The sequence below is a fragment of the Dromiciops gliroides genome, chromosome 4, assembly GCF_019393635.1.
Source record: "Dromiciops gliroides isolate mDroGli1 chromosome 4, mDroGli1.pri, whole genome shotgun sequence".
Classification (NCBI taxonomy): domain Eukaryota; kingdom Metazoa; phylum Chordata; class Mammalia; order Microbiotheria; family Microbiotheriidae; genus Dromiciops; species Dromiciops gliroides.
In genome coordinates, this window is record NC_057864.1 from 180,691,787 (window position 1) to 180,718,600 (window position 26,814).

The 26,814-nt window shown below is 47.6% G+C and overlaps 1 protein-coding gene across 14 annotated transcripts in view; it reads left to right on the forward strand.

Moving 5' to 3' along the window:
• ZNF385C (zinc finger protein 385C) overlaps positions 1-26,814 on the forward strand; it is a 78,246-nt gene that overhangs the window by 42,305 nt on the left and 9,127 nt on the right. For 6 of the 14 annotated variants that reach the window (XM_044001261.1, XM_044001257.1, XM_044001263.1 and 3 more), the window contains one exon: positions 13,160-13,219. The exons of 2 other annotated variants lie outside the window; for them this stretch is intronic. In XM_044001261.1, the coding sequence (XP_043857196.1) occupies positions 13,160-13,219 (60 nt within the window). Of the gene's footprint in view, positions 1-13,159; positions 13,220-17,767; positions 18,387-20,410; positions 21,546-22,861; positions 26,812-26,814 lie in introns of those variants that run through there. 6 more of the 14 variants (XM_044001256.1, XM_044001254.1, XM_044001253.1 and 3 more) reach the window with 3 other exon arrangements.

Genomic DNA, 26,814 nt, shown 5'->3' on the forward strand with positions numbered 1-26,814 from the left:
TTCCTTCCTGGTCATTTTGGTGGATCCTTGCATCTCTGTCCCCTCAGAGGCAGTGTGACAAGCAGAAAGAGCTGGATCAAGAGGACCGGTCAGTCCCAGGATCTGTGTGATCTTGGGCAAATGAGTTTAATCTCCCCCAACCTCAGTTTCCTTATCTGTAAAATGAGGATAGTGGATAGAAGACCTCTGAAGTCCCTTCCAGCTGAAAATCTATAATCTCGTGAACTAGGACAGGGTTCTAGGGAGGGAAAGAACAGCATATTTATAGCCAGAGCAGGGCCAAGTGTGCCACAGGGCATCAAGAGTGCTCTCTCTCTCTCTCTCTTTCTCTCTCTCTGTCTCTCCCCTTTCCTCTCTCCTCTCCTCTTCCTTCTTTTCTCTCTTCCTCTTCTCTCTCCCTCTCTCTGTCTCTATTTCCCCCTCAAACTTTTTCTTCTTCTCCCTCTCTTTTCTCTCTCCTCTCTCTCCATCTCTCTCTCATTCCCTCTCTCTCTCACACACTCTTCTTTCTCTTTCTCTGTTTCTCTCTGTCTTTCTCTTTCTGTCTCTGTTTCTGACATCTCCCTGTCTCTGACTCTGTCTGTCTGTCTCTCTGTTATATGATGCCTTTTCTATACTCACAGTCTTGGTTAGCTCCATGAAACTGCTGCATTGTACATGCGTGTTTGGGGGCTCTCCTCTTAGCTCTGTTGAAGTTGGAGGATGGGGAATGTATAATGGGCTGAGAACAGGAAGGAGTAGGCTCTCCTTATACTAGGTTGCCTGTCAGGGGGCCAGGGTGTGGGTGGGGGGAAGAACTGTGTCCATTCCATGGTGCTGTCACTGCAATTTGGGGCCACTGGGGGGCCAGTTCATGCAGACCGACAAGCAGTCACAGATGATAATGTGCATCCTGTTGATTCCACTCCCTAATCTAACACTAAGGTGGGAGGATCTGACAAAGAGGCAGAAGAACTGGAGGGAGGAGGGAGAATAGGAAAAGGAGACTGGAAATGGGGAATCTCTTTCTTGGGATTTCCAAGTCCTCTCAGGGGGAGATGTTCCAGAGGCTTGAGATAGGGAAACAACTAGATTAGCATATTTTCCCCAACCAGCTTCCCTTATTCCTTTCTTATTGCATTTGTACCACATCCTTCCCTGCCCCCTGCTCACCTGTTTCCTGCACAGGGACCTCTTTCATTCCCCAGGAATGCATCTAGGTCTTTCACTAAACTGCCCCTCATCCTGATGGCTAGCCCTCAGGGTGGGAAGCAACAAGAGTCTCATTCCAATAAAGTGGAGATCAATGACTTTGCTAACCCTCCCTCTTTTGCCTTCTGACCTTTCCCAAGAACAAAGGCCTTCCTGGGGCTTTGGATATTTTCCGGGGCCAGGGTTGATGGATTATAGGGAATGAATGAGGGCGGGAATGGAAAAGCATTATATATATATATATATATTTTAAAGCATTATAAAGTGTTTTTTATGTGCCAAAAACTATGCTAAGTAGCCTCGGTACAATTAGAAAAGGGAGACCTTAAGGGACTTGAATTCAAATTGGGGGAGATAACATAGAGAGGAAGGTTCAAGACATTAGTGTACAGGGGCATAGTGGATAGCAGTGACCCGGGGATGGGGAGGGGGCAGAGGGATATGGAGGACACAAGAGCAGGGCAGATGGTAAGGTCCGATCATCTTCCATTTTACCAGAAGAATTGTAGTTGACGACTGCCTGCTAAATGAAGCATTTGTAGCCTTGTCTACCCCACCATCACCCTGGACCCATGACTATTAGGAAAGGGGAAATGATCCCGCGGGCAGGAATGGAGCTGGTACTCCAGGCTTCTTCCTGCATAGGTGGGAATAGATAGGGGTGTGGGTAATAGACTATAGCCAGGAGGGGGAAGAGAAAGGGAGTGCTGGTGGGAAGGGTAGAGAAAAGGGAAGATCCTAGTGGGATCTGAGCAAGGGGTGAGCCAGGGTGAGAGAGAGCTGCCCCATTGACCCTCCCACATCCCTGAGCTGATGATGGGGAAGAGCATTGAAAGATGAACCCTGGGCCAATCTGCTCCCCTGGGCCCTAAATGGAAGGAGTTCATCACTAAATATATCAAGATTCATTCTGTGTTTTAGATGGAAATGAGGGGGATGCACTTAACAGTGAATAATAGTGTTTGAATAACATTGAGGACATATTACATACATGCATCTCCCTAGCTTTCTAGTGGGCTTTTGACACACTGTGAAACTCAATTTCACTCACTAGAAACTCAATTTGCAGTCTAACACAAGGGGGAAATTTCTAAAATAAATAATTCAATAGAATTCTGCATTTTAATAAATGAATTTTTCATTTAAAAAAACAAAAACAAAATAACCAAAAGGCCTTAGGTAAAGCCCCCCGGGGCCCCTAGAAAAACTATTCCAGGTTTGAGGTACTTCGTGCATCAGAACTCACTCCAAACCCTAGCTTGCCAACTACCCCCATCGAGGTTTTTACTTTCACCAGCTAACCAGAGGACATGTTAGTTAAAGGAAAAGACGTGGTCAGACAACAGAGCAAATAAAATAAGAAAATATTCCCTCTGTGCAAACATGGGGTATGCTCTCCCACAGACTGTCGCACCCCCAATGGGGAGGGCACACTTAGGAGACATGTGTGACCAGAGCAGTTCATACCTCTAATACTGCAGCACTGCTGCCTGAGGTCTGGGATGATATCATCATGATATGATGGGCATAGTGTCTCTGATCTCTAATGGATGCATCATGTTGGTGCTAATGCACTGTTTCTGCTGGGTCCCTCCACCAGTCTTGTGGTCATTGAGTTTCTCTCTGCTGCCAGCATAGCAGAGACTAGACTCCATTATTCGTGCTACCTGCTAGCCAGCTCAGCTCCCATCTGCTAAAGCGTAGTATAAGGAGAGCCTACTCCTTCCTGTTCTCAGCCCATTATACATGCCCTCTTCCCTAATAAAGACCACTGATAGTTCCTCAGTTACTATGATGAACCATCTACACAGATAGCAAAGAGCCTCCTGAACGAAAGGACGTCATGGTGCCCCAAGGGTAAGATCATGTCTGTTTTTAGGTTGCCTGTGTCTGGTCCTAAGCCTTATCCCAAATTACCCACAGCTAGGTGATGTACAGTAAGTAGAACACCAGACCTTGGAGTCAGACAAGACCAGAGTTCAAGCCAGCCTCCGATCCTGACTAAGCTGTGTGATCCTGGCAAGTTACCTCACCCTGTTTGCCCTCAGTTTCTCATCTGTAAAATGAGCTGGAGAAGGAATGGCAAACCATCCAGTATCTTGCTCAAGAAAACCCCAAATGGGGGTCACAAAGAATCAGACACGCCTGACACCCTACCTTACCTTAGAAGTAACTAGTTTCCCTTAGAAGCTCTTTGCAACTCCCCATCTAACCCCTTATAGGGACCCACTGACCCCAAAAACATTTCAGGGGGCCTACTCAAAGAAACTCTGCTGTGCCATGTAGAGGTTGGACTGAGATGAGAGTCCTGTACACCCCGTGTCTGTTGTCTGATTTATTGATTTAACCTAAGGACCCCCCACAGATTAAACCATTGCCCTCCCACTGCATCCTGAAGACACCTAGGCCTTTCTATCATTCCTGCATCTGAACTTTTTTTTATGTGTTGTCATCCCCAATTAGAGGGTAAGCTTCCTGAGAACAGGGACCTTCTTGCTTTTTCTGTTGGTGTTCCCAGCTCTCAATATAGCGCTCAGCACATAGCAAGTCCATCAAAAATGCTTTTTTCATTTAGGCTTGGCATGCGACTCCAAGTGAACACAAAAGCCAAGAAGAAAAACTTCCAGCAAAGATGGCAATATGAAAGGATTTAGCTGAGGCTGGCTCCCCCGAGAAATGTCCCAAGAAAGATTTTAAAAGGAGACAGATGAAACAATGATCCAATGAAACCAAAGGAAAGCACCATTTATCTCCTCTACCCAGCCTAGGACTGAATAAGGAACCACCAAAAACCTATAGATGCTTTGCCAGGGGTCACACCAGGGGGAGTATGAAGCCAGGGCAATATCTGGACATTGGAGCCTGAAGCTGGAATTATCTTAATCCTAACCTGCTGGAGGCAGAGAATAGGAGACAAGGCTAGCTCCTGACAGGTAACTACCGCAGAAGATGAAGATGTGACAGAATGATATGTTGTAGGGCATCAAATGTACAGCTAGGACATGTTTTGAGGTTCTCCTAGAAGACGACAGAACTGATATGCAGTTGGGGCCTGTCCAAACTGCAGAAAAAGACAAAGTTGAGGTGGCTAGGTGGCGCAGTGGATAAAGCACCGGCCTGGATTCAGGAGTACCTGAGTTCAAATCTGGCCTCAGACACTTGACACTTACTAGCTGTGTGACCCTGGGCAAGTCACTTAACCCCCAATGCCTCGCAAAAAAAAAAAAAGAGAGAGAGAAAAAGACAAAGCCAGTTCTCAGATGGACACAAGGGAAAGGAGACAGAGATGAGTTTGGAGCCACTTATTGGGAGACCAAGGCAGATGTCAGGGACTGAGGCAGTGGGAAGTTCCTGGTCCCTACTCTCAGTACCAGGCCAGGAATCCAGACACCCTATCAGAGACCATGGTACAGAAGAAACATCCAGACTGTAACAGGGACAGGCCCAGGGCCTAGATACCCCATCCAAGAGTAAGAGAGGGCAAAGCCTTGCCTTAGAATGAACTCCCAATCTAAGAACTGAGGCATAAATAAACTGAATAGAACTCCTAACGGAATAAAGAAATACTCTGTCTAGATTAAGAGAAGCCGAAGAGGTAAACTCAGAAGAGAATAATTCCAAAATAAGTATGAATAGAACTTTATTGTTTTTGTTTTTGTTTTTGCAGGGCAATGGGGGTTAAGTGACTTGCCCAGGGTCACATAGCTAGTTAAGTGTCAAGTGTCTGAGACTGTGTTTGAACTCAGGTCCTCCTGAATCCAAGGCCAGTGCTTTATCCACTGTGCCACCTAGCTGCCCCCATGAGTAGAACTTTAAAAAAAAAAAAAAAGAAAAAGAAGAAAGGTCTGACCACAAGGTCTCCAAGTATGGATGGAAGAAATGTATCAAGAAATTTAAAATGAAATTAGAACACGTAGAGAAAAAATTGAAAGGAGAATACCCTGCTTAGAACAGAAAGTGGAAAACATGATTCAAATAGCACACTCCCTGAAAAATAGAACGGAGAAAATAGAACTTAATGATTCAAGGAGACAACAAAGAACAGGGGGAAATAGTCAATAGTTTATAAATTTAGAAGAACCTGTGATGTGTGTACTATAAAAAAAAATAACTCTCCTGGAAAACAGGATGATCATATTCTATGGAAATCATGACCAAAACAACATCTGGGTATATGTGCTTAAAGAAATTATATAAGAAAACTGCCCAGAACTATTTAAACATCTTGGTATTATACTTAAAGAAATTATACAAGAAAAGTGCCCAAAACTATTTGAACCAGAGGGCAAAGTGTAAATAGAAGCTACCAGTCATGTCCTGAAAAAAAACTCAGACTGACAACTTCCAGAAATGTACACAACTGGAACCAAAATCTAGGACAAAGAAGAAAGAATACTATCAGCCAGAAAGAAAGCATTCAATTACCAAATAACTAGATGTGCAGAATGAAATATGCATTTTAAGTAACAACCAAAATGATAAAAATTGGTTGTTATTGTTGTTTTGTCATGTCTGACTCTACATGATCCTATTTGGGATTTTCTTGACTGAGATACTGGAATGGTTTTCCATTTCCTTCTCCAGCTCATTTGACAAATGAAGAAAATAAGGAAACAGGGTCAAGTGACTTGCCCAAGGTCACACAGTGCCAAAGGCAGGATTTGAACTCAAGTCCTTCTGACTCCAGGCCTGATGCTCTATCCGCTACAGCACTTAGTTGCCCTATGATACCAATAAATTTTACTCAATTATACTTGTAGCAAGGTAGGGCTTTTATTGGGAAAGGGAAGAATATTGTGGGAATGAAAAAATTGATAATGATACAAAAACGATAAATAAAAAGGCATTAACCGGGGCAGCTAGATGGCGCAGTGGTTAAAGCACCGGCCCTGGATTCAGGAGTACCTGAGTTCAAATCAGGGCCTCAGACACTTAACACTTACTAGCTGTGTGACCCTGGGCAAGTCACTTAAAACCCCCATTGCCTGGCAAAACAAAAAACAAAAACAAAACACAAAACAAAAAAGGCATTAAGGAAACACATAAAAACCACAAAAGAAAGTCAAAAAGGACAAAGAACAAGAAGATCATGTTTTGGTACTACTACCCACGTTAAAGTTGTATTTTTTTAAGAAAACAAGCTCTACATAACAAATACACACACTTTTCTTTGCAATCTTTATTTCAGTCCTTAGGATATGGAAATGTGCATTGTTTGTGATGATGATCAAGGTTTCTTAATATTTTTTTCAAAAGCCAAACAAAGGACTTTCTATTTTATCCTAGAGTCAATGGGAAGCCAATGGAATTTACTTGAGTAAGGAGTGATATGGTCAGCCTTTCACTACGGAAAATCAGATTGGTAGCTGTGTATTAATACAAGCAAAAGGTGATGAGATTCTGAACTAAGTTAGTAGTTATATGAATAATGAGAAGGGGATGGATGTGAGAGATATTGGGAAAATAGAAATAGGAGAATATGGCAACTGATTGGATATGTGGGATAAGAGAGTGGGGAGCTGAGGATGATGCCTAGGTTCTAAACCTAGAAAACTAGAAATATAGTGGTACCCTAGAGAGAAATAGGAAGTTTAGAAGAGGGAAGCAAGATAATGAGTTCTGTTACAAATATATTGAGTTTGAGATGTCTAGGGAGCATCCAGTTTGAAATGTCTAATAGACAGCTGGTGATACAGCACTGGAACTCAGCAAAGAGATTGAGGCTGAATAGCCATTTATAGAAATTATAAATAAATCCATGGATCTTTTGAGCTCATCAGGTGATGGTGAAGAGGGAGAAGAGAAGATAACCAAAAACAGAGTGATACCTTGCAGCCAAGGGTCATGATGTGTGTAATGATCCAGCAAAGGAGATGGAAAGGAAGCAATACAAGAGATAGAACAAAGACAAAGTATTTTCATGGTAACCCCCCAAAAAAGAGAATATACCCAAGCTGAGAGAGGACTTGACAGAGGTCAAGAAGAATGAGGTCCTAGGAAAGATCATCAGATTTGGCCATAAAGAGATCTGTGATGGGGGCAGCTAGGTGGCGAAGTGGATAGAGCACTGGCCCTGGAGTCAGGAGTACCTGAGTTCAAATCCAGCCTCAGACACTTAACACTTACTAGCTGTGTGACCCTGGGCAAGTCGCTTAACCTCAATTGCCTCACTAAAAAACTAAAATTTAAAAAAAGAGAGAGAGATCAGTGATAACTTTGGAGAGCAGATTTAGTTGAGTCAAGAAGTGGCCAACCAAATTGCAAAGGGTTAAAAAGTAAAGGAAAAGAAAGGAAATGGAGGCAACAAAATGTAGACAGCTTTTTGTAGGATTTAGACTAAGAAAGGGAAGAGATCTACAGGATGATATCTTGTAGGGATGATAATGGTCTAATGAGGGTTTTTAAGGATTAAGATTTGGATATATTTGAAAGCAGCAGAGAAGGAAACAGTAGTTAAGGAAAGACCGAAGATTAGAAAGAGGGTATGACAGAGGGAACAATCTTCTAGATAAGATGAGAAGGAATGAGATAAAGGGCATACCAAAGAGAGGCAGGCTTTGGCAAGTGGAAGGCTTTCTCATCAGTAACCAGTAAAATAGGAGAGATTAGGAGGTTTAAAATGAAGAAAAGAAAAAAAAAAAGGTGTAGAGAACTGGAGAATGGCTTCAATGTTCTCAATAAAAGTATGATGGAGGTCCTAAGTTGAGAGAGGGGATGCGGGCATTGGGAAGTATAGGAAGTTAGAAGAGAGAAAAGGAGGAATGGGATGGGGATTCTTTGTTGTTGTTTTTTATTCAGTCATTCAGTCTTGTCCAACTCTTGGTGACCCATGTAGCATGCCAATGCTGCCCGTGGGGTTTTCTTGGCAAAGATGCTGGGATGGTTTGCCAAGGGAATCCATTAGGAAGGATTAAAAGCAACTCCTTGCCACAGAGAGGGCCTCAACTGAGGTGAGTTGACATGAATTAGTAGTATACCAGTCAGCTTGCTTGAGTGACATCCCAAAGCTTCATTCTGCAAAATGTGAGTAGAAGCAGAGGTGGCAGGTGGTGGGAAAAATCCAGATCTAGCATCTGGCAAGGGAGGAGCAGTATGATAGGACAAAGGGTCAAGGGATTGGAAGTAGAGAATAGTATGGCCGTCTACTGGTTAACTATGGTGCAAGATTGGGAAGGTAGGAAACAAAGTCAGAGAAGGAAGAAAGAACCGATGGTTGGAGGGACTGGAGGTCATGGTGAGGATGAAGAATGGATTTAGGAGGGGTCAAGGCATTATAGGCCATGATGATCAGAGCAACAGCAGTCTTTTTTTTTTTTTTTAGTGAGGCAATTGGGGTTAAGTGACTTGCCCAGGGTCACACAGCTAGTAAGTGTTAAGTGTCTGAGGCCGGATTTGAACTCAGGTACTCCTGACTCCAGAGCCAGTGCTCTATCCACTGCACCACCTAGCTGCCCCCCAGTCTTTTTTTTTTTTAATCGTAAAAATGGAACATTTGTGGGCCAATGTTGTTGCCAAGTGTGTGGCTGAGGTGGGTGGTTTGAGACAGGTCCTTGAGATTGAAACAGCTCAAGGAGTTGGGAGGTTAGGGTGTTTTGGGGGAGCATCAATAATAAATTTCAAAGTCTTCTAGTCTAAGGCAGGAACTGGGGGAGGTGAAGAAGGTACTAAGACAGCACACCGAACTCCTTGAGAAGAGAGAGAATGGAGGGCAGCAGAGTGTCACACTGGATAAAGCACTGGCCCTGATTCAGGAGGACCCTGAGTTCAAGTCCAGTCTCAGACACTTGACACTTACTAGCTGTGTGACCTTGGGCAAGTCACTTAACCCTCATTGCCCTGCCAAAAAAAAAAAAAGAGAGGGGCAGCTAGGTGGTGCAGTGGATAGAGCACCGGCCCTGGATTCAGGAGGACCTGAGTTCAAATCCAGCCTCAGACACTTAACACTTACTAGCTGTGTGGACCCTGGGCAAGTCACTTAACCCCAATTGCCTCACTAAAAAAAATTAAAAATAAAAAATAAAGAGAGAGAGAGAGAGAGAAGAGAGAGAATGACTTGGGGCCTGGACAGAACAGCTAGAAGGTGCTGAGTAATGCCAGGAAAGTAGAGTATGTAAGTGGCAGTGGAGAGCAATGGTTATCCCATATCCCCCTCTAGAACTGGTGGGATGGCAGGGCAGGACAGAAGTTACAGCCGGTGCTAGAGAGAATGGCCAAGGATACAGTGACATCTGGGAGAAGGCAGGCAAGATCATCATTCCCTCACCTTCCTGACCCATATTCCTCTTGCCTTTGTTAGGCAGGTCAGTGGCTCAATGGGAAACAATGCTTGGATCTGGAGTCAGAAAGACCTGAGTTCCAATGCAATATACTAGCTGTGTGACCCCTGGGCACATCATTTTACTTCTCTCAGCATTGGTTTCTTCATCTGTAAAATGGGAATAATTAGAGCGCTTGCCTCACAGGGTTATTGTGGAATGAGATAACGTATGCAAGTGTTTTGCATACCTTAGAGCCTATAAAAAATGCCTGTTGTTTATTATTAGCAGTGTGACTGTGGGGCAAGACATTATAAAAACCCAATAACAACCTCTCTCTGCCTCATCTGTTTCTTCAGCAGTAAAAAGGAGATAATCCAAAAAAAAAAAAAAAAAGGAGATAATCAGGGGGCAGTTTAGGTGGTACAGTGGATAAGGAGCCCTGGATTCAGAGGACCTGAGTTCAAATCCAAACCAAAACCAAAGAAACCAACAAAATGAGATAATCATATCACCTTTTCCCATAGACTTGTTATGAGAATCAAATAAAATGACATGTAAAGTATTATAAAAATGTGGGTTATTAATCAGAATCAGATCTAGAGGTCTTTCTGATTTGCTAGGCTTCAGCACCAAACAGGGGGGTTTAATCGCTTGCCTGTCTTATTGAGAACTACCCCTATGTTAGTGACTAACCTAGCCAAAGACCTTCATTATGCTCAATTGTGGCCTATTCTTTGTTTGTTTGTTTGTGTTTGCTGGGCAATTGGGGTTAAGTGACTTTGCCAGGGGCACTCAGCTGTAAGTGTTCAGTGTCTGAGGTCGGTGTTGAACTCAGGTCCTCTGAATCCAGGGCCCATGCTCTATCCACTGTGCCACCTAGTTGCCCCTGTCCTATTCTTTGTGATCCCATTTGGGTTTTTGTGGCAGAGATCAGGATTGGTTTGCCATTTCCTTCCTAGTATTTGACAGATTAGGGAAACTGAGGCAGACAGAGGTAAGTGACTTGCCCAGGGTCACACAGCTCTGTCTGAAGCCAGATTTAAACTCAGGGAGATGAGTGTTCTGACTCCCGACCCGGCACTCTACCCACTTTGGCACCTAGCTGCCCCAGCCAAAGAGCTATCCAGGAGTCTATTTCGCTATGTAATTAGATGGCACAGCCCTTCAGCTGCCCCTTGTTCTCCCCCTCCCATTGTCCAAGCAATGTGACACCGAGGGAAGGAAGGGATTTTAGAGATAACTTCCATTCCGGGCATTATTGGAAAAAAACCAGGGACTCTGCATGAAGAATGCAGGCAGATACTAAGTGGGACTGGAAAGACCCAAGATGGCATCAGAGTAATGGATCTGGGGCAGAGGAATCCTCATTATACTCCCTCTGAGAAGAGCTATTACAGCTATTACTTTAGGCTGGGGAGGGGGGGTGGGAAGGGGAATGGGAATGAAAAACTCCACACACACACCACACACACACACACACACCCTCTCCCCTACTCCTTTTTCTAATCCGTCCCTTTAATCTCTAAGGGGACCTAGCCTCAGGCTACATTCCTGGTCCTAGGTTCAAGCCTGAATTCTTTTTGTGTTTGTTTGTTGGTTGGTTTTGGAGCATTGGGGGTTAAGTGACTTGCCCAGGTCACATAGCTAGTAAGTGTCAAGTGTCTGAGGCCAGATTTGAACTCAGGTCCTCCTGAATCCAGGGTCGGTGCTCTAACCACTTCGCCAGCTAGCTGCTCCCCATGCCTGAATTCTTGATAAAAATCCTGCCCCCAACCCCAAACGATTAATTAATTTTTCATCTGGCAGTCCCTTCTTTTCCCTCTCCACCATTCTTTTCCATTTATCTCAGAAGCCTTGCTGGGTCCCTGGTTCCAACATAGGATCCAAATCTGTCTTCCCAGGAAGTTTAACTTAGTTTTGAAGATTTATTTGCTCAGGCTCCTGTCCCAACCCTGTGGCATAAAAGAAATCAGAATGTGGGGCCCAAGGAATCAAGTTTCAGAGGAATCTTGGATCCTGTCCTGAGCCATTAGGAAGTTCTTTTTGCTGTCTAGCCATAGTTCTTCCTGTTGAAATTCCAGCCCCCACACCCTCAGCCCCCTGATTTTTGCGTGTTTGCATTTGATCCCTGATGGGATGAGAGAGAGGAGGAATCATTTGGGTGACTCAGGTTTCTTCCTATCACCGTCGTCACTTCTGCTCCCTGCCAGACACCTGGCTCTCTGGGCTGGGGTACACCTCACCCGGTCTGTCAATGGGACCACCAGGATCGGACCTAGGTGGGGGTAGACGAGGAGGAGGAGGAGGAGGAGGCGGAGGAGGAGGAGCTTAACCCAAATCCCCCGCTCCAAAGGAGAAAACGATTTTCATCTGTCTCCTTAGGTAGGTTAATTAGTGATTGGGTTTGGAGTTTCCTCTCTGAGGGGGTAATGTGCTCCTGGGGTAACTTCTAAGGACAAACCTGTTTTCTGGAGTAACTGCTACCAGCTCCCTCCTCCTCCCCCCCTCCACTCATTTCTTACTTTCTTTGAGCTCAGGTATCCCGGCTGCTGTTAGGGGGAGGGAGGGGAGGCAGTGATTATTGCCTTATGTCTGGTGGAGACAGGATGCTGAGCTGAGATGAGGAGAGAGTGATTGGGGCGGAGGGAGCACCTTGGAATGCAGTGGTCCCAAAAAGTCTCTCCTCCCATTCCTCTGACTCCATTGCCAGATGCCAAGGTGAGTGTAGAAACAAGTGGCCTCTCTTTAGGGCGAGGAAAAGAACAATGATCTCTGGCATAGCGTTCCCCTCCTCCCCCTAGTCCTCAACCTTTTCTCCTGGTACTGATCAGATGAATAGACAGCAGTGTCAAGGACTCCAATACTAAGTACAAGATGCCAGGGATCCCCCTGTGCACCCCATGGCTAATGTGGTAGATACCTGGACAAGTTGCTGCCTCTCTCTAAGCCCCTGTTCCCTTTTCAGAGAAAAGAGGGAAATATCGGAGGTGTGGGGGCGGGGGATAGTATATGAAGGATGAGACTAATAAAGAGGAGATGGGGGCAGCTAGGTGGCGCAGTGGATAAAGCACCACTGGCCCTGGATTCAGAAGGACCTGAGTTCAAATCCGGCCTCAGACACTTGACACTAGCTGTGTGACCCCGGGCAAGTCACTTGACCCTCATTGCCCTGCAAAAAAAAAAAAAGAGAGAGAGACTAATAAAGAGGAGATGGGTTGCACCTGCAGTGATAGGTACTAAAGTTAGACTGCAGGAAGAACCAACTCTCCTGTTTGTAGGCAGGGGGATAGATGGGAGGTCCCTTCGCTCCAAAGCAAGGTGTCTCGGTGATCTCAGTGTTCATTATAAAGACTCCCTTTGGTGTCTACCTTCCCACTCTTTCCCCTAACGCCCCACCTCCCCATCCCAAGATGGGGACAGGAGCATAGTTTATTTTTATGACTTTGATTGTCATCAGAAAGGACTAAGTGCTATAGGGAATAGGAGAACTCCTCTGAGTGACACAGAGGTTAGTGAGTGTTGAGTGTGCTCTCTGTGCGCCCCTCTCTCTCTCTCTCTCTCTCTCTCTCTCTCTCTCTCTCTCTCTCTCTCTCTCTCTCTCTCTCTCTCTCTCTCTGCCTCTTCCTGGTCTTCCCCTCTCCCACACGCTCTCCCTCCTTCCCCTCCCTCCCTCTTTCCCCCCTCCCCTCCCCTCCCCTCCCCTTACTCAGCCGGGGCTTCATTTGCTCTCCACTTGAGAACGGCTCTCCAGAGGCTCAGAATGCTCTTGGGTAAGTACTACAGGACGACTTTTCTTTAGTCGAAGATGAGGGGGAAGGGGGGAATGTCCAATTTACCTCTACTCCGATCTGCCCCCCTTGCTCTCATCTGTCGAGATCCCCAACTATCAATCAGGTTATGCTCAGGTAAATTGCTTCTTAGGTTGGAGTGAGGGTGAAGGGGGCATGAAGGAAAGACCCTCGGACTTAGAACATGGGCTGGGGTAAGGGGTAGGAGGTGCGAGCCACAGATGTTTAGTTGGTTTAAACATTTGAGTCTTTGGAGGAGGGGTATGGAGAAAGGAGGGAGGCAAGAGCCCAGATGTGCTACCAGGTGGCAGATGTGCCAGGATTTTCTTGTATCATATCAATACCCACCCACACCCAAGTCCCCCCAAGGGTTTTGTGGAGTCTCTTGGAAATGTGGGGACAGCTTGGGGTTTTCTGGAACATATGTTTATTTTGATGGGGTGGGGATAATGAACCAAGGAAGGAAAGAAAAGAATCTTAGGTAAAGAATTTGCACTAAAGGAGTAAGATATGTCACGGGGGTTTGGCTTGGGGGGGGGGGGAGAGGCAGTTAATCCTATCTTTTCTTGGGGAAGACTCCATCCATAATCTCCCCAGCTCCCTCTTAGGTTTTCTTTGTGCCCCTTAAAAGAGCCAGAGACCAGCTGCTTGCTTAGTCTCCCCCCCCCCGCCCCGCAAATTGTTGTATTCTCTTTTTTTGTGGGTAGAAAAATCCATCACCCTTTTTTTGAGAGAATGCCATCATGCCTGCTTTCTCCTTGGGTACTCTTAGAGTACACTACCACTGTGATTAGGAAGGGGAAACTGAGGCTACCGATGGGAAACTGTTTCTCATGCTTTTGTTATTCACAACAATTTTAGGATACCAATCCTCCCAACCATGTCAACACTGGAGCACAGGATTTGGGTTTCAGAGGGTATAGAAACAAATTATGGCCTTCCAAGCAAATGTGATTCAAGAATTGGACCATATAAAATGGGGAGAGGGGGGACTAGTGAAGGCCTTGATCCAGATACTCGATCATTCCATTGTCTAGCTCTCTCTTAAGCCTGCATTCCTTTTTGTCCTTTGTTCATGGGTTCTACACGTGGAAAATAGTCCCTTCCTATGTGCAGCTTGTGGATCTGAATATGAGTCTCCTGGTGTGTCTGTATGTCTTCCTGTGCACGAGTTCCTGTGTCCATCTGTGTGTGTGGATCTATTTATATGTCACTGGATGGGGTGTGCATATTTGGGGCTCGGTGTATGCTTCTCTCTGATTATCTGCGGGCAGCATATAGGTTTGTACATATCTTGTATTTATAAGATGCATTTATGTGGGTGTGTTTTCCCCCTATAGAATGTAAGTTCCTTGAGGGCAGAGATTCTTTTCACTTTTTGTCTTAGTCTTCTCCATACCTGGCACATAGCATGATCTTAATAAGTGTCTGTGGGATCGAGTTGAAATGAAAATGTGTCTGATAAGTCTCCGTTCTCTGCATGCGTCAGTACATCTGTGAATCAGTGAGGAGGCTCGCTTCTTCTGCTACCCCACCCCTGGGAACCATGCTGATGTTATTTCACAGGTGACACCTGGCCTACCTCTCTTTCTGCTCTCCCCCGCCCCAACTCAGTCCCCCTTCTGCCAGCTTCCTTTGACATATTCTTTCATTTTCTGCCTAGATAATGGAACAGCTTCCCTCCTCCCAGTCCCATTCTATGTTCTCCCCTCAGGCCCGGGGAGACACCTGGCCTGGGCAGGCAGAAGCTCTGCTCCAACTCTCTTGAGCAGACGCCTGCGCGGACGCAGGTGCACACACACACATAGGCACATACAAACCCCAACCCGTGTCCTGGCTCTTTGTTCTAACTAGCACTCCCTGGGGCTGGGGTTCACCTGCCAGGTGCTGTTTCAGGTTGGAAAAGGCAAGCCAAATAAGCCTGCCTTTCCCTCCCACTCCTCTAAGGGGGATTCTACGTTTTGATGCATAGAACTGAAGGGAAGGGAAGGGAAGGGAAGGGAAGGGAAGGGAAGGGAAGGGAAGGGAAGGGAAGGGAAGGGAAGGGAAGGGAAGGGAAGGGAGGAGATGAGTGGCCTTTTCTCAGGGTAGACTGAAGAAAGCCCTGAATTTGGACCTCAGTTCATCTTTCAACAGGCTAGACCACTTAGGGGCATGACCTTGAGCAAGCTTCACCTCCACACCCCACCCCCAGCCTCAGTTTCCTTACTTGTAAAAGGGGATAACGCTTGAACAACAGACTTCACAGGGAGTGTGAAGCACTTTTTAAATGTGAAATAGTGAAAGAGATGTGAGCTCTGCTTGGACTTCTACCCCAGTGTCTTTTCCAAAGTGCCTCGTCCTCAACTCGGCCTTGTCATCATCGTAGCCTGCGGCGTGCGGGCACGTGTGCCTCTCCGTGTGCAGTGGCCTTTTCTAGTTGAGTGGAGGCCCCCAGGGGCCCGGGCCCTTCCACGTGCATGTCAGATGCAGAAAGCATTACAAAGTGAATGTGGCCTGAAAATGTGTGCAGCGCCCCGGGGAGGAGCTAGGGTTGGCCGCCTGCCACTTGCTCAATGGGGGCGGCTGCAGGGCCGTGGCTTCACTCTCAGGGGGGTTCAGTGCCTGCTTCAGAGATGCTCCCTCCCCCCACTGACAGTCTGTGCTCTGACATGGCCCAAGGTTTGAGGGCCAGGCCAGAGAGATGAGTGGGGAGAGGGTAGAAATTATTCTGCTACTTATCCATCTCCTCCATCCCTAGAGTCCTTTCTATCCGACCCTGGGACTCCCTGTCTTCTGACCCCATGAGTAGAGAGTTCCTGGTCCCCAGGTGAGATCTCATAGAAATGTCAGGCCTGGTAGGAACCTAACTAGAAAGCATCTAGCCCAGGGATCTTAACTGGTTTTTGTTTTTGTTTTTGTTTTTTTCCATCATGAACCCCATTGTAAGTCAAGTGAAGCTCACTGAACTCTTCTCAGAATGTTTTTAAATAAAAGGAAGGACTGTTAAATTTCAGTTAGAGATTAGTGAAAATAAATGTCTTTTTTCCCCCATCCAAGTTTACAAATACCTGAAGTCTGTTCAGGGACCATACTATCCAGGTGAAAGGCTGACATAGTGCTTTTTTTTTAAGCTCATGAAGGCAAAGAAAATAGAGACAGTAGGATGAATTGTTTTTTATTTCAAAGTAAAATTATATACTCCCCCCCTCCCCCTGTAATTATTTCTGTTAAAGGTGCATTTGCTGGACAACTTACTAGCTGTGTGACCCTGGACAAGTCACTTAACCCTCATTGCCCACAAAAAAGAAAAAAAGAAAAGAAAAAAGTAAAGTGCATTTACACAGATGGAGAAATCGCAGTTAAAAAAAATTATTTTTTTTTCTAAATTTACATCGGAGTTAGTGTTAAGAAGGGCAGTTAGGTGGTGCAGTGGAGAGTGCTGGCCCAGAAGTCAGGAAGCTTTATTTCCCTGAGTTCAAATTTGGCCTCAGACACTTACTGTGTGTAAGTCACTTCATCCTGTTTGCCTCGGTTTCTTCATCTGTAGAATGAGCTGGAGAAGGAAATGACAATCCACTCTGGTATCTTTGCCAAGAAACCTCAGATGGGATGGAAAAGAATCAGACACAACTGAAAAGGGGATTGAACAAAACTGATGCTAAGAACCCCTGATCTAGTCCAGTTTCCTCCTTTTTTGGAAACAGAAACTGAGGTCCAGAGAGAACCAGTCACGAGGCAAGTTAAGTTAGTAGCAGCACTGATAGAAAACCCCAGATTGGGCTCCTTTAGATTTCTACCACACAAGAAGTGGGACACCAACTGAAAGCCTCCATTCAGAGATCTGAAAATTCCCCCAAAAAGTAGTTGGGGAAAAGGAGAGACTGAAGGACATTCATGGAAGGGCCCTGCCCTTCATCTTCAGAGATCTATCTTTTGGGCGGGCGGGGGGGCGGGGTCTACGAGGGTTAAGTGACTTGCCCAAGGTCACACAGCTAGTGTCAAGTGTCTGAGGTCGAATTTGAACTCAGGTTCTCCTGAATCCAGGGCCGGTGCTTTATCCACTGCGCCACCTAGCCGCCCCGAGACTATCTTCTGTCCCCCAGTCTCTAACCAGGAAACCGTCTTTGTCCCTATTCCACCTTTCCCCACGCTCCCAAACCCACATTTCCTAGGAGAAAGTGATTGCTGTGTCTGACTCAGTATTTCGTTGTCCCTTGGTTTTGCTGAATTGTTTCATCCTTTCTTTTTTTGTATTTCGTTACAAGGGTAGGCGCGCTGGCCAAGGGACGTAGGCAGGGACATATATATTCTGAAATGAAAGGTAATGTAAAAACAAAACTTATACATAAAAAAAAAATAAAGAGAAGAGTGTTGGATTATAGTCAGCAGGAAACTATATTCAAATCCGAGACTGCTTGACTGCGTGCTATCATGAATAAAACCACTGAACACAACCTGTGCGGGTCACGGGTTTTTTCTCTGTAAAATTGAGAGGGCTTGGACTAGATTGATCCCACACTTAAAGCTGGAAGAGTCTTCACAGATAAATCTAGTCTAACCCTTTCATTTTTACAGAGGAATAAACTGAGGGTTGGAGAAGTCAAACGACTATCTCAAGGTCGTACGAGCTAGACGCGGCAGGGCTAGGATTTCGAACGTAGAGCTCCAGCCTCCGAGCCGACGCTCTTGTGCCTGCGCCATTCCCACTGTCCCCCACAGCTAAAGCAATTCTTGCTGCCGCTATCTGACCTTCAGCATCCATCCTTTCTGCGGCCGGCTGCGTGGGCTGTGGAAAAGCAGAATCTATTTGCTGGCGGAGGAGGGGGTGGTTGGGGAGGAAGTTAATTAGCCCTTCAGGACTTGCGGGGGAGATCGAGCGACCCAAGTGGCCCGCTGAGGCTGGGGGCGGGGCACGTGCGCTCAGGTGCACCGCCTTCCGGGCCGCCAGGTGAGGCAGGTGAGGCAGGTGTGGCCCCGGGGCGGCCTCTACGCGCTGCCCGCGCCTCCCCCCATCCTCCCAAGTACCCCCAATTGGGCTCCGGCTCCGGCTCCAGCTGCGGGCGGCCTCTTCGCCCCGGTTACCGCTAGTGGCTGCTGTAGTTCTTCCGAGCCGAAGGAGGCTGCGGACAGAGTGTCCACCGCTCAAGATGGCGGCTCCCATGGCTCAGTGAGTTTGTGAGGGGGTGGGGGGAGGAGGTGCTTGGGGAGGGGAGACAGGGTGGGGTACCCAGTGGTCCCGGCCTCCAGTCCCAACCCGATGGTTCGGCACCTTCCCAACTCAGGCAGGGGGATGGGGCGCCCAGGGATGCAGGAGCTACCGCAACGTGTGTCTGTAGTATATGTGCGCGTGTTTGTGTCTGTGTGTTTGTGTATCGTGGGGTACGATCTGCTTCCCCGAGTGACTAATTTGGGGGCTGCTTCTTGCCCGCACCCACCGAGAGGAAGTTTTCAAATCTACCTCAGCTTCCCTCTCTGCACCTTCTGGGAATGACGGAGGGGTTTGGGGCACCATCTAGATGAGATTTGGGCTTTTACACCCACATTTTACACGTCAGGTTTACAGAATGTTTGGTTTTATGTTGTGGGAGGTAGGGCTTCCTCTCCTCACCCTCTGGGAGCTTTCGGGGCCAGAGGTAGGGGCTGTTGGGGTGCATACACAGGGGATTCAGCAGCTCAAACATAGGAATGCTCTCTTGGTAGGAATTAAAATTTTGTTGCCGAATTTAAGGGGTTAATTGCCCTTATTGGGAGCCAAGGGATGCTTCCTCTTCCACACCCCCATGCAGCCCTGCTTCTCCTAGGGTTCATCCCTAGGTTCCCCTGTAGGCCCCTCAGGTTCTCTCAGGCCAGCTCCTCCCCCTTTTCCTGGTATTCACTTGTTACCCTTGGGATCTGTGTATCTATCCCCAGTGAGCTGGATGTAGGGGCTCTTAGGCTGTCTCTTTTGGGCAAAGGACCCATTCAGCGCCCCCCCAAAGCAGAGGTAGAAGCATTAAGAGGGGAGGCAGTTAGCAAGCTTTCTTTCTTTCATAAAGGTTTAAGGTTTGCAAAGTATATATTCTCTCATTTGCTACTCAAAACAGCCCTTTGAAGTAGGTGATATTATTGTCTCCATTTTACAGATGAGGAAACCTACCACTATTTGAAATTGATTGTCCCGGCAGCTAGGTGGCTTAGTGGATAAAACACTGGCCCTGGATTTAATTTTATTTATTTATTTGTTTGTTTGTTTGTTTGTTTTGCAGGGCAATGAGGGTTAAGTGACTTGCCTAGGGTCACACAGCTAGTTAAGAGTTAAGTGTTAAGTGTCAAGTGTCTGAGGCTGAATTTGAACTCAGGAGTCCTGAATTCAGGGCCGGTGCTTTACCCACTGCGCCACCTAGCTGCCCCTACTGGCCCTGGATTTAGAAGGACCTGAGTTCAAATTCAACCTTAAACACATGACACTTACTAGGTGTGTGACCTTGGGCCACACCCTCATTGCCCCACAAAATTAAAAAGAAGAAGAAGAAGAAAAAGAAATTGATTGTTGACCTTTTTCTGAGGGTCATACAGCTAGCTAATAAGTGTCTGCGGCAGGACATAAACTTGGATCTTCTTGAATCCAAGTTTAGTGCCCTAGCTGTTCTTTACTGCTTGTGAGATCTTGGACAAATCCCTTGCGCTCTCTAGGATTCAGTTTCCTTATCTGTGAAATGAGAGGATTGGACTGAATGATTTCTAAGATCCCTTCCAGCCCCAGAGCCGTGACTTTGAATAAGATATTTGACCTATACCCCATGGTAGAGGGCAAAGAGAGTTACCTTTGGCGTTAGAGGAGCTAGGTTCACGTCTAGCCTCTGAGACTTTTCTACATGTGCAATCACAAGCATAGACCCTGGAGATCAGCATTCCTCATCTTTAAAATGAGAGAGGGGAGTTGAAGTCGATGGCTTCAGAGGTCCTTTTCCACTCTGAGTCTATGGTACTTCCAAACCTTCTTGGGCCTCTTTTCTCATCTTGTAGAAATAGGAGTATTTCACTGGATGTCTTAGGAGCTTGTTAAGAGAGAATGGAACTGGGGGCAGCTAGGTGGCGAAGTGGATAAAGCACCGGCCCTGGATTCAGGAGTACCTGAGTTCAAATCCGGCCTCAGACACTTAACACTGGCTGTGTGACCCTGGGCAAGTCACTTAACCCCCATAGCCTTGCAAAAAAAAAAAAAAAGAAAAAAAAAGAGAGAGAGAATGGAACTGTTTGTGTATGTGTGTGTATGTATACTTGTATGTGTTGCACATAGAGGGGGCAGGTCTAGTTTTCATTATATCCACCTCCTGATTGGACAGCAACTCCTGGATCTTTCCATGACTACTTGTTCTTCATTCTCCTTTTCCCCTTTCTGGTCCTTTCCTGACCTGTAGCTGGAACTTTTGTGTATAGAGTGGGGTGGGGTGGAGAGCATGAAGGAGGCAATAATGAACAAAAATGATTGAGCCTTCCCAACCCCATAGTCATCAATCCCCAAATGCCTAACAAGTCCTCTTACTCTTGGTAACACACCCCTAATTTATCTCCCCTTGTCTCTTTCATCCCCAGTCCCTGGCGGCGGAGTGGGAATAACTTTCTCGGCTAAGTTAGATGGACAGTCCCCATTAACCTATTGGTCTGCCCCCCTCCTCATTCTCCCCTGGCTCCCCTCAGCCCTGGGAGGAGTGTTTGTCTCAGGAGAAGTCTGGGGAGGGGGGAGACCAGGGGAAAAGGGTTTGTAAGGTTGCCCATCCATCAGGCGGGGATGGTCCCCCCAGGGAAGAAGCCAGCCGGAGAGACTTCCAACTCGAACAAGAAATGTAAGCGCTATTTCAACGAGCATTGGAAGGAAGAGTTCACTTGGCTGGAGTTTGACTATGAGCGAAAGCTGATGTTTTGCTTGGAGTGTAGGCAAGCCCTGGTTCGGAACAAGCACGGGAAGGCGGAGAATGCCTTCACGGTGGGCACCGACAATTTCCAGCGTCATGCTTTGTTGCGCCATGTGACTTCTGGGGCTCACTGCCAGGCCCTAGCTGTCAACCGGGAACAGCTGGCATTTGAAGCCCAGGCAGGGTGTCACCGAAACCGGCCCCTGAACTCAGTAGGTATGACCCCTCCTGCCTCTATGGTGCCCATCAAGATGGAAGTGAACCCTGCCAAAGTGGCGGTGTTGACCACCGTTTACTGCATGGCTAAGGAGGATGTGCCAGATGACCGCTGCCCCGCTCTGCTGGAACTACAGAGATTCAACCTCTGCCAGGCACTCCTGGGCACTGAGCACGGCGATTACTACACTTTGGGCAGCGTGAAGGACATGCAGGTGGGTGGTTGATATTCTAGGGGTGGGGGGAGAAGGGAGGAAAATGTTTTCCACGCACTCCTTGGGTGTCAAGCCACTGGGCAGAGCATCTTGGGCTTCTGGCCACAGCTCTTCTCTGAAGGAAAGGGTAGATAGGGCAGGTTCCTTCCCCCCCAGCTTGGCATATAGTCCCCCTGGGGGAATCCCTGTTTGGGAGGTAGATAGAGAGCATAGCTTGGATAAAGTGCCTAGATAGCCTGAATCATAAGATCATGAATTCAGAACTTGAAGGGACCTTTAAAGTCATCCATCCTCATTTAACAGAGGAGGAAACAGAGATTAGCAAGGTTTCAGTGACTTGCCCAAGGTCACACAGAAGCAGGATTCCAAATCCAAAGCTCTTTTCATTGCCGTGACTGGAAAACTGACCCTCCTGTCTTCATCTCCCCCTCTCCCCAATACCTTTGTGAACTCCTGTTCCCCTGTCCACTGGAGGCTATGAGCCTTTACTTATTACGTGGCTTGACTTCTCTCAAGGCCATAGAAAATGAGTTTTTCTGGCATTAAAATGCGTTTTTATAAGAAAAACTATTAAAGTGTGGTCTTTGTTACATCCTTACATGCCCCAGCCCTGTGTGTTGATCCCTAAGGGGCTGCCTACTTTATAGTTTATCTTCCCTAGTCCTAGCTTTGGGACAAGGATGGAGGGAGGCAGGACCTCTGGGGTCTCTACCATTGACTTTCAAGTCATCAGGAAAGAAAGTATCCAAGAACTGACTTGTGTCCTGAGACATTACTGTGGGAAGAGGAGATACAACCCCTGACCTTGAGGAGCACCCACCCAGTTTAATGGGAAAGACACGATGTGTGATGTTCACCCCTTAGGAGCTTTCAGTCTGATGAAATGGATGGGGAGAGAATGTGCAATTATTAAGAGCCTGCTGTGTACCAGGCTTTACAAATATGACCTCATTTGATTGTTGAAAGAGTAGCTGACTAGAAGAAAAGTAAACAGAACCTTAGGGTGGGTATATCTTGACACTCAGAGCAGTCTCAGACTTCATCTGCTTCTCCTTAAACTCTTCAGAGGCCATCTTCACCCTCTCCCTCTGCACAGGGCAGTTGCTCCTTCAATACCAGGTAGACTGGGCCTTCCTCTAGCCAGGAAATCGACTGGCCTCCCTTGCTCCTTCTTCCCAGTTCCTTGTGGGTAACAGGGAAGTTGTCCTTCTGACTGAACATTTCTTCCTCCTGTTTCTGGGTAACTGGGCTGAGCCTTTTTCTGGGATATGCTTAAAGCCCTCCCTTTCTGTTTCTCTCTCTCTGACTCTTCCCAGGCAGCCATTGCCAGGGTCCTGTACTCTGAAGATTACCAGCGGCTGAAGGCATCCCCATTTGTGGGACTGGTGCTGGACGAGGTCGGGGATGGGCCAGAGCCTCATAGCCTGGCCCTCTTTGCCACCTTGGTGTCTCCCTGTGATGGCCAGCCTGCCAGCACCTTCCTGGGGAGTGTGGAGCTAGGGGTGGGTGAGGCCGCTCCTGGCCAGCTTCTGGGCATTCTGAAGTCCTTCGGTGTTCCCGCACCCAAGCTGGCCTGGCTTGGCTCAGGACTCCCAAGTGAGCGTCTAGGTGACCTAGGCCTACAACTTCGGGTCACCTGCCCGCTGCTGGCCGAGCTCCATTGCCTTCCGAGCCGAGGTCACCCAGAAGCCCCCACCTACGTCAGCGAGTATGAGAGTGTCCTGGATGCTCTGTTTCGACTCTATGGCGGCTCTGGGGCCCATGGGATCCCAGAGCTCCGGGCAGCCCTGGACCTTGCAGCCATCAATCTGACAGGGCCACAGCGGGTGCCCTGGGCATCAATCTTGCCAGCTGTTGAAGCTGTGGCTGCCTCTTGGTCCCACCTAGTGCCCATGCTAGAGGCTGCTTCCCCCACTTCCCCCCTTACGCAGGCACTGGCCCTTGCCCTCCGGAGGTTCACCTTCCTTGCCTTCACCTACCTCCTACTGGACACTTTGCCTGCTCTGCAGAAGCTCAGCCTCCTCCTTCAGCCTGAGGAGCCAGACTTGGCCCTGCTCCCTCCCCTGGTCATCACCACTGCCGCCTCCCTGCAGGCTCAGAGAGGCTCAGATGGGCCCCACTTTCAAAGCTTCCTGCAGGCACTGGCCAACCCCACCCCTGCTGGCAGTGGGGAGGGTGGCCGCTATTGCTATCAAGGGGTGGAGCTGACAGACTGTTCCCCGGCAACCATCCAGAGCTTTGAGGACCTCCGGGGGGCTTTCCTGGACTCCCTGAGGAGGGGGCTGTGGGACTCCTTCCCAGGTCCCTCTCTGGACATTGTGGCTGCATTTGCTTCCGTCTTTGACTCTCGGCGATACCCACAGTCCTTGGAAGAGCTCGGAGCCCATGGGGAAGGAGCTCTTAGGTTACTGCTCCAGGCCTATGCCCCTGTAGTGGTTGGTGAGAGAGCACTGAGTGACTTCCCCCTCTTTAAACGCATTGTCTTCAGTTTGGGCCCACTGGGCCCACGGGACCTCTGCTGCAAACTCGTCTGTGCCCACTCGGAGCTGCACGAGCTCTTTCCTGACTTTGCCATCCTGGCCTCGTTAGTCTTGGTCCTGCCCGCTGGTGCCAGCCTTCTTGACAAGGTTGCCAGGAGCCGGGAGCTTCGGTGGTGGGACCAGGGAAAGGGAGAGGGAGGCGACATCCAGGGGAGCCACGTTGTGAAGATTGCAGTGGATGGCCCCCCACTCCACGAATTCGACTTTGCCTTGGCCATCGAGTTGTTTGAGAGTGGAGGTGGTGGGGTGGAATTTTTGGGCACACAGATCAAATGAGGAGATACCCTTTTCATATCTTAACTGGGTTCTCTCTTGTGTGACTATGGATTCCTAGACGGGATTTTGACCCCTCTCGACAGGGGAGAGAGACTTTCCCCTGACTTGGATAACTTTGTCCTATATTCCTTCCTGTTGTTAATTTGTCACTCAGTGTGCCCTTATACCAACCCAGCCTTGCTGGGGCTGGGAATGGGGAGGGCTGAGGAGAAGCTCAGCAATTTTAGTTCAGGAATAACTTGGTAAGGAGTCGAAAGAGGAAAGCTAGGGAGGCTGGGGAGGGGACTTAGGCATATTTATTGTGCTTTTGTCATTTCCAGAGTTTTGTGCTAAACACAGTGGTGTTTTTGTTCCCCATTCCCCTCGGACTTGGTAAAAATTTTCATTGATGTATGAACATTAATAATTGGAAATAGGAGGGGGCAGCTAGATGGCACAGTGGATAAAGCACCGGCCCTGGATTCAGGAGGACCTGAGTTCAAATCCAGCCTCAAATACTTGACACTTACTAGCTGTGTGACCCTGGGCAAGTCATTTAATCCTCATTGCCCCACCCAAAAAAAAAATGGAAATGGGAAAAGAACCTAGTCTTCCTAATGGGGGATGGGAGGGAAGATAATCTTGTCTACCTAGCTCTGAACCTTTGCTTTTGTCACTGTCCTTTTCCCTCTGGGAGCTAGCAAATTTGGGGCATCATGCGTGGCAAAAGGAAAGAGCATGGGACCCAGAACTGGGAGACCTGAATGAATTATAGTTCTGTCTCTGCCCTTAACTCAACCTTGCGCAAGTCACAGCTTCTCTCTGGGTCTTACTTTCTTCCTTTTTCTAAAATGAGGGAGTTGGATCAGGTGATTTCTAAGATTGCTCCCATCTCTGATTTGCTCTTCATCCTTACTATAGCACAATGCCTTCAGAGTTAGCCAGAAGTGGGTCTTTTCAGAAGTACAGGAAAGCCGAAAGACTTAGGGAGGTCCCTATCTTTACCACCCCCTCCAGGATGTCCAAGGACATCTGTGTACAGAAAGGTGGACATAAACATATAAATATATACACAGATATATTAAATAAATCTCTTATCTTTTATAGAATTTGAGATAATGCTCGCAAAGAGGATTTGGGTTTCTGGTTTGGTTTTTTTGCTATGATATGGACCAAAAAAGTTCCAAGTAGAACAAATTCCTCTCTCTTTTCTTCCTCTTATTAAAGTTTGGTTGCTATCCAAGCTCCCTTATCTTCAGTCCAACCCCCTTAAGACCAAAGAGAGTGCAAAATCATAATTGCTGCTCTAATTCAACCTCACCTAAGCAGATATATTTTTTCCATTTCCTTTTCTTTCATCCCTTCCCCATTCTAGTTCTCCGCACACACATGCACACGCATGCACACCCATTCCTATAGGGCAAGTGATAGGAGGGGATATCCTCTCCATTGCTTGGTTGAGTACCCTTTCACCATGGCTGACACAGCTGCTTCCTCCATCCCTCTCCAGAAAAAGACCAACAGAGCAGAGTACCCCAGGTCCCATCTGAGGGCGTCAGCTGACTGGTAGTAGTAGGGTAGGGAAGCCAGACAGGTTATAAACTGTTATGTCAGTGAGTGTCATGCGTTCTCTCTGCCTTCTCCCCTGCTGCTTCCTGTGGGACCAGAGATGGGGCGGAGGGGGGCGGGGTCAGTAATGATCTTTCCCCACCTCCAACCTTCCACGAGTCCAGCACCTTGGAACACAATAAAACAGAACCATCCCAACTCCTGACTCCCAACGTTCTGCAGTCTCTGGTGGTGTGTGGGTGTGTGTGTGTGTGTTGGAGGGACCCAGGTGGGCTGTCCCCTCTTTCTTTGACAAGGCTCTTTTCCTAGCTGGGGATTCTGGTCCTGCTGCCTCCTAGAACCCCATCAGAAGCCCCTTCTTTTTCAGAGATGATCTTCTGGGTGGGGTAGTCCCTCAGCCTGCCCAGAGGGGCCTCCTGTGGTTGGAGGGAGATCTCCACAGCTATCCCTCGAGGCTCCTTCAGTGTACTCCCTATTCCTCTCCTGGGCCCCAGTACTAGGGTCTTCCATCTCTGCCAGACTAGCAGTTCTTCCTGCTCTGATCCCCCTCTCTCCTAACTTCTTCCTGCGTTTTGCCTCTCCTCTCCCCGCTGCCCCACGATGTAAGTGAAAGGCCCTGTTGCTCAACCATTTGGCCCCAAAGACTTCCTCCGTTCATGGGCCTAAGAATGGGGCAGGCCTTGGCCAATGCCATATTTGCCCACTTACAAGAAAATGCAGATGCTGGTGCATGACCCATATCTCCAGGTAGTTGATGTGGGGAGAGAAGGCCTGGAGTTTCCTCTAGGTCATCTTGTAAAGGAGAGGAGATTTATATCCCAGCTGGTGAACCTTCTATTGTCCATCATTAGGGTGTTGTCATAGGGTTTAAAGAATCTGGGAGGAGAATGAAGGAATGAAGGGGG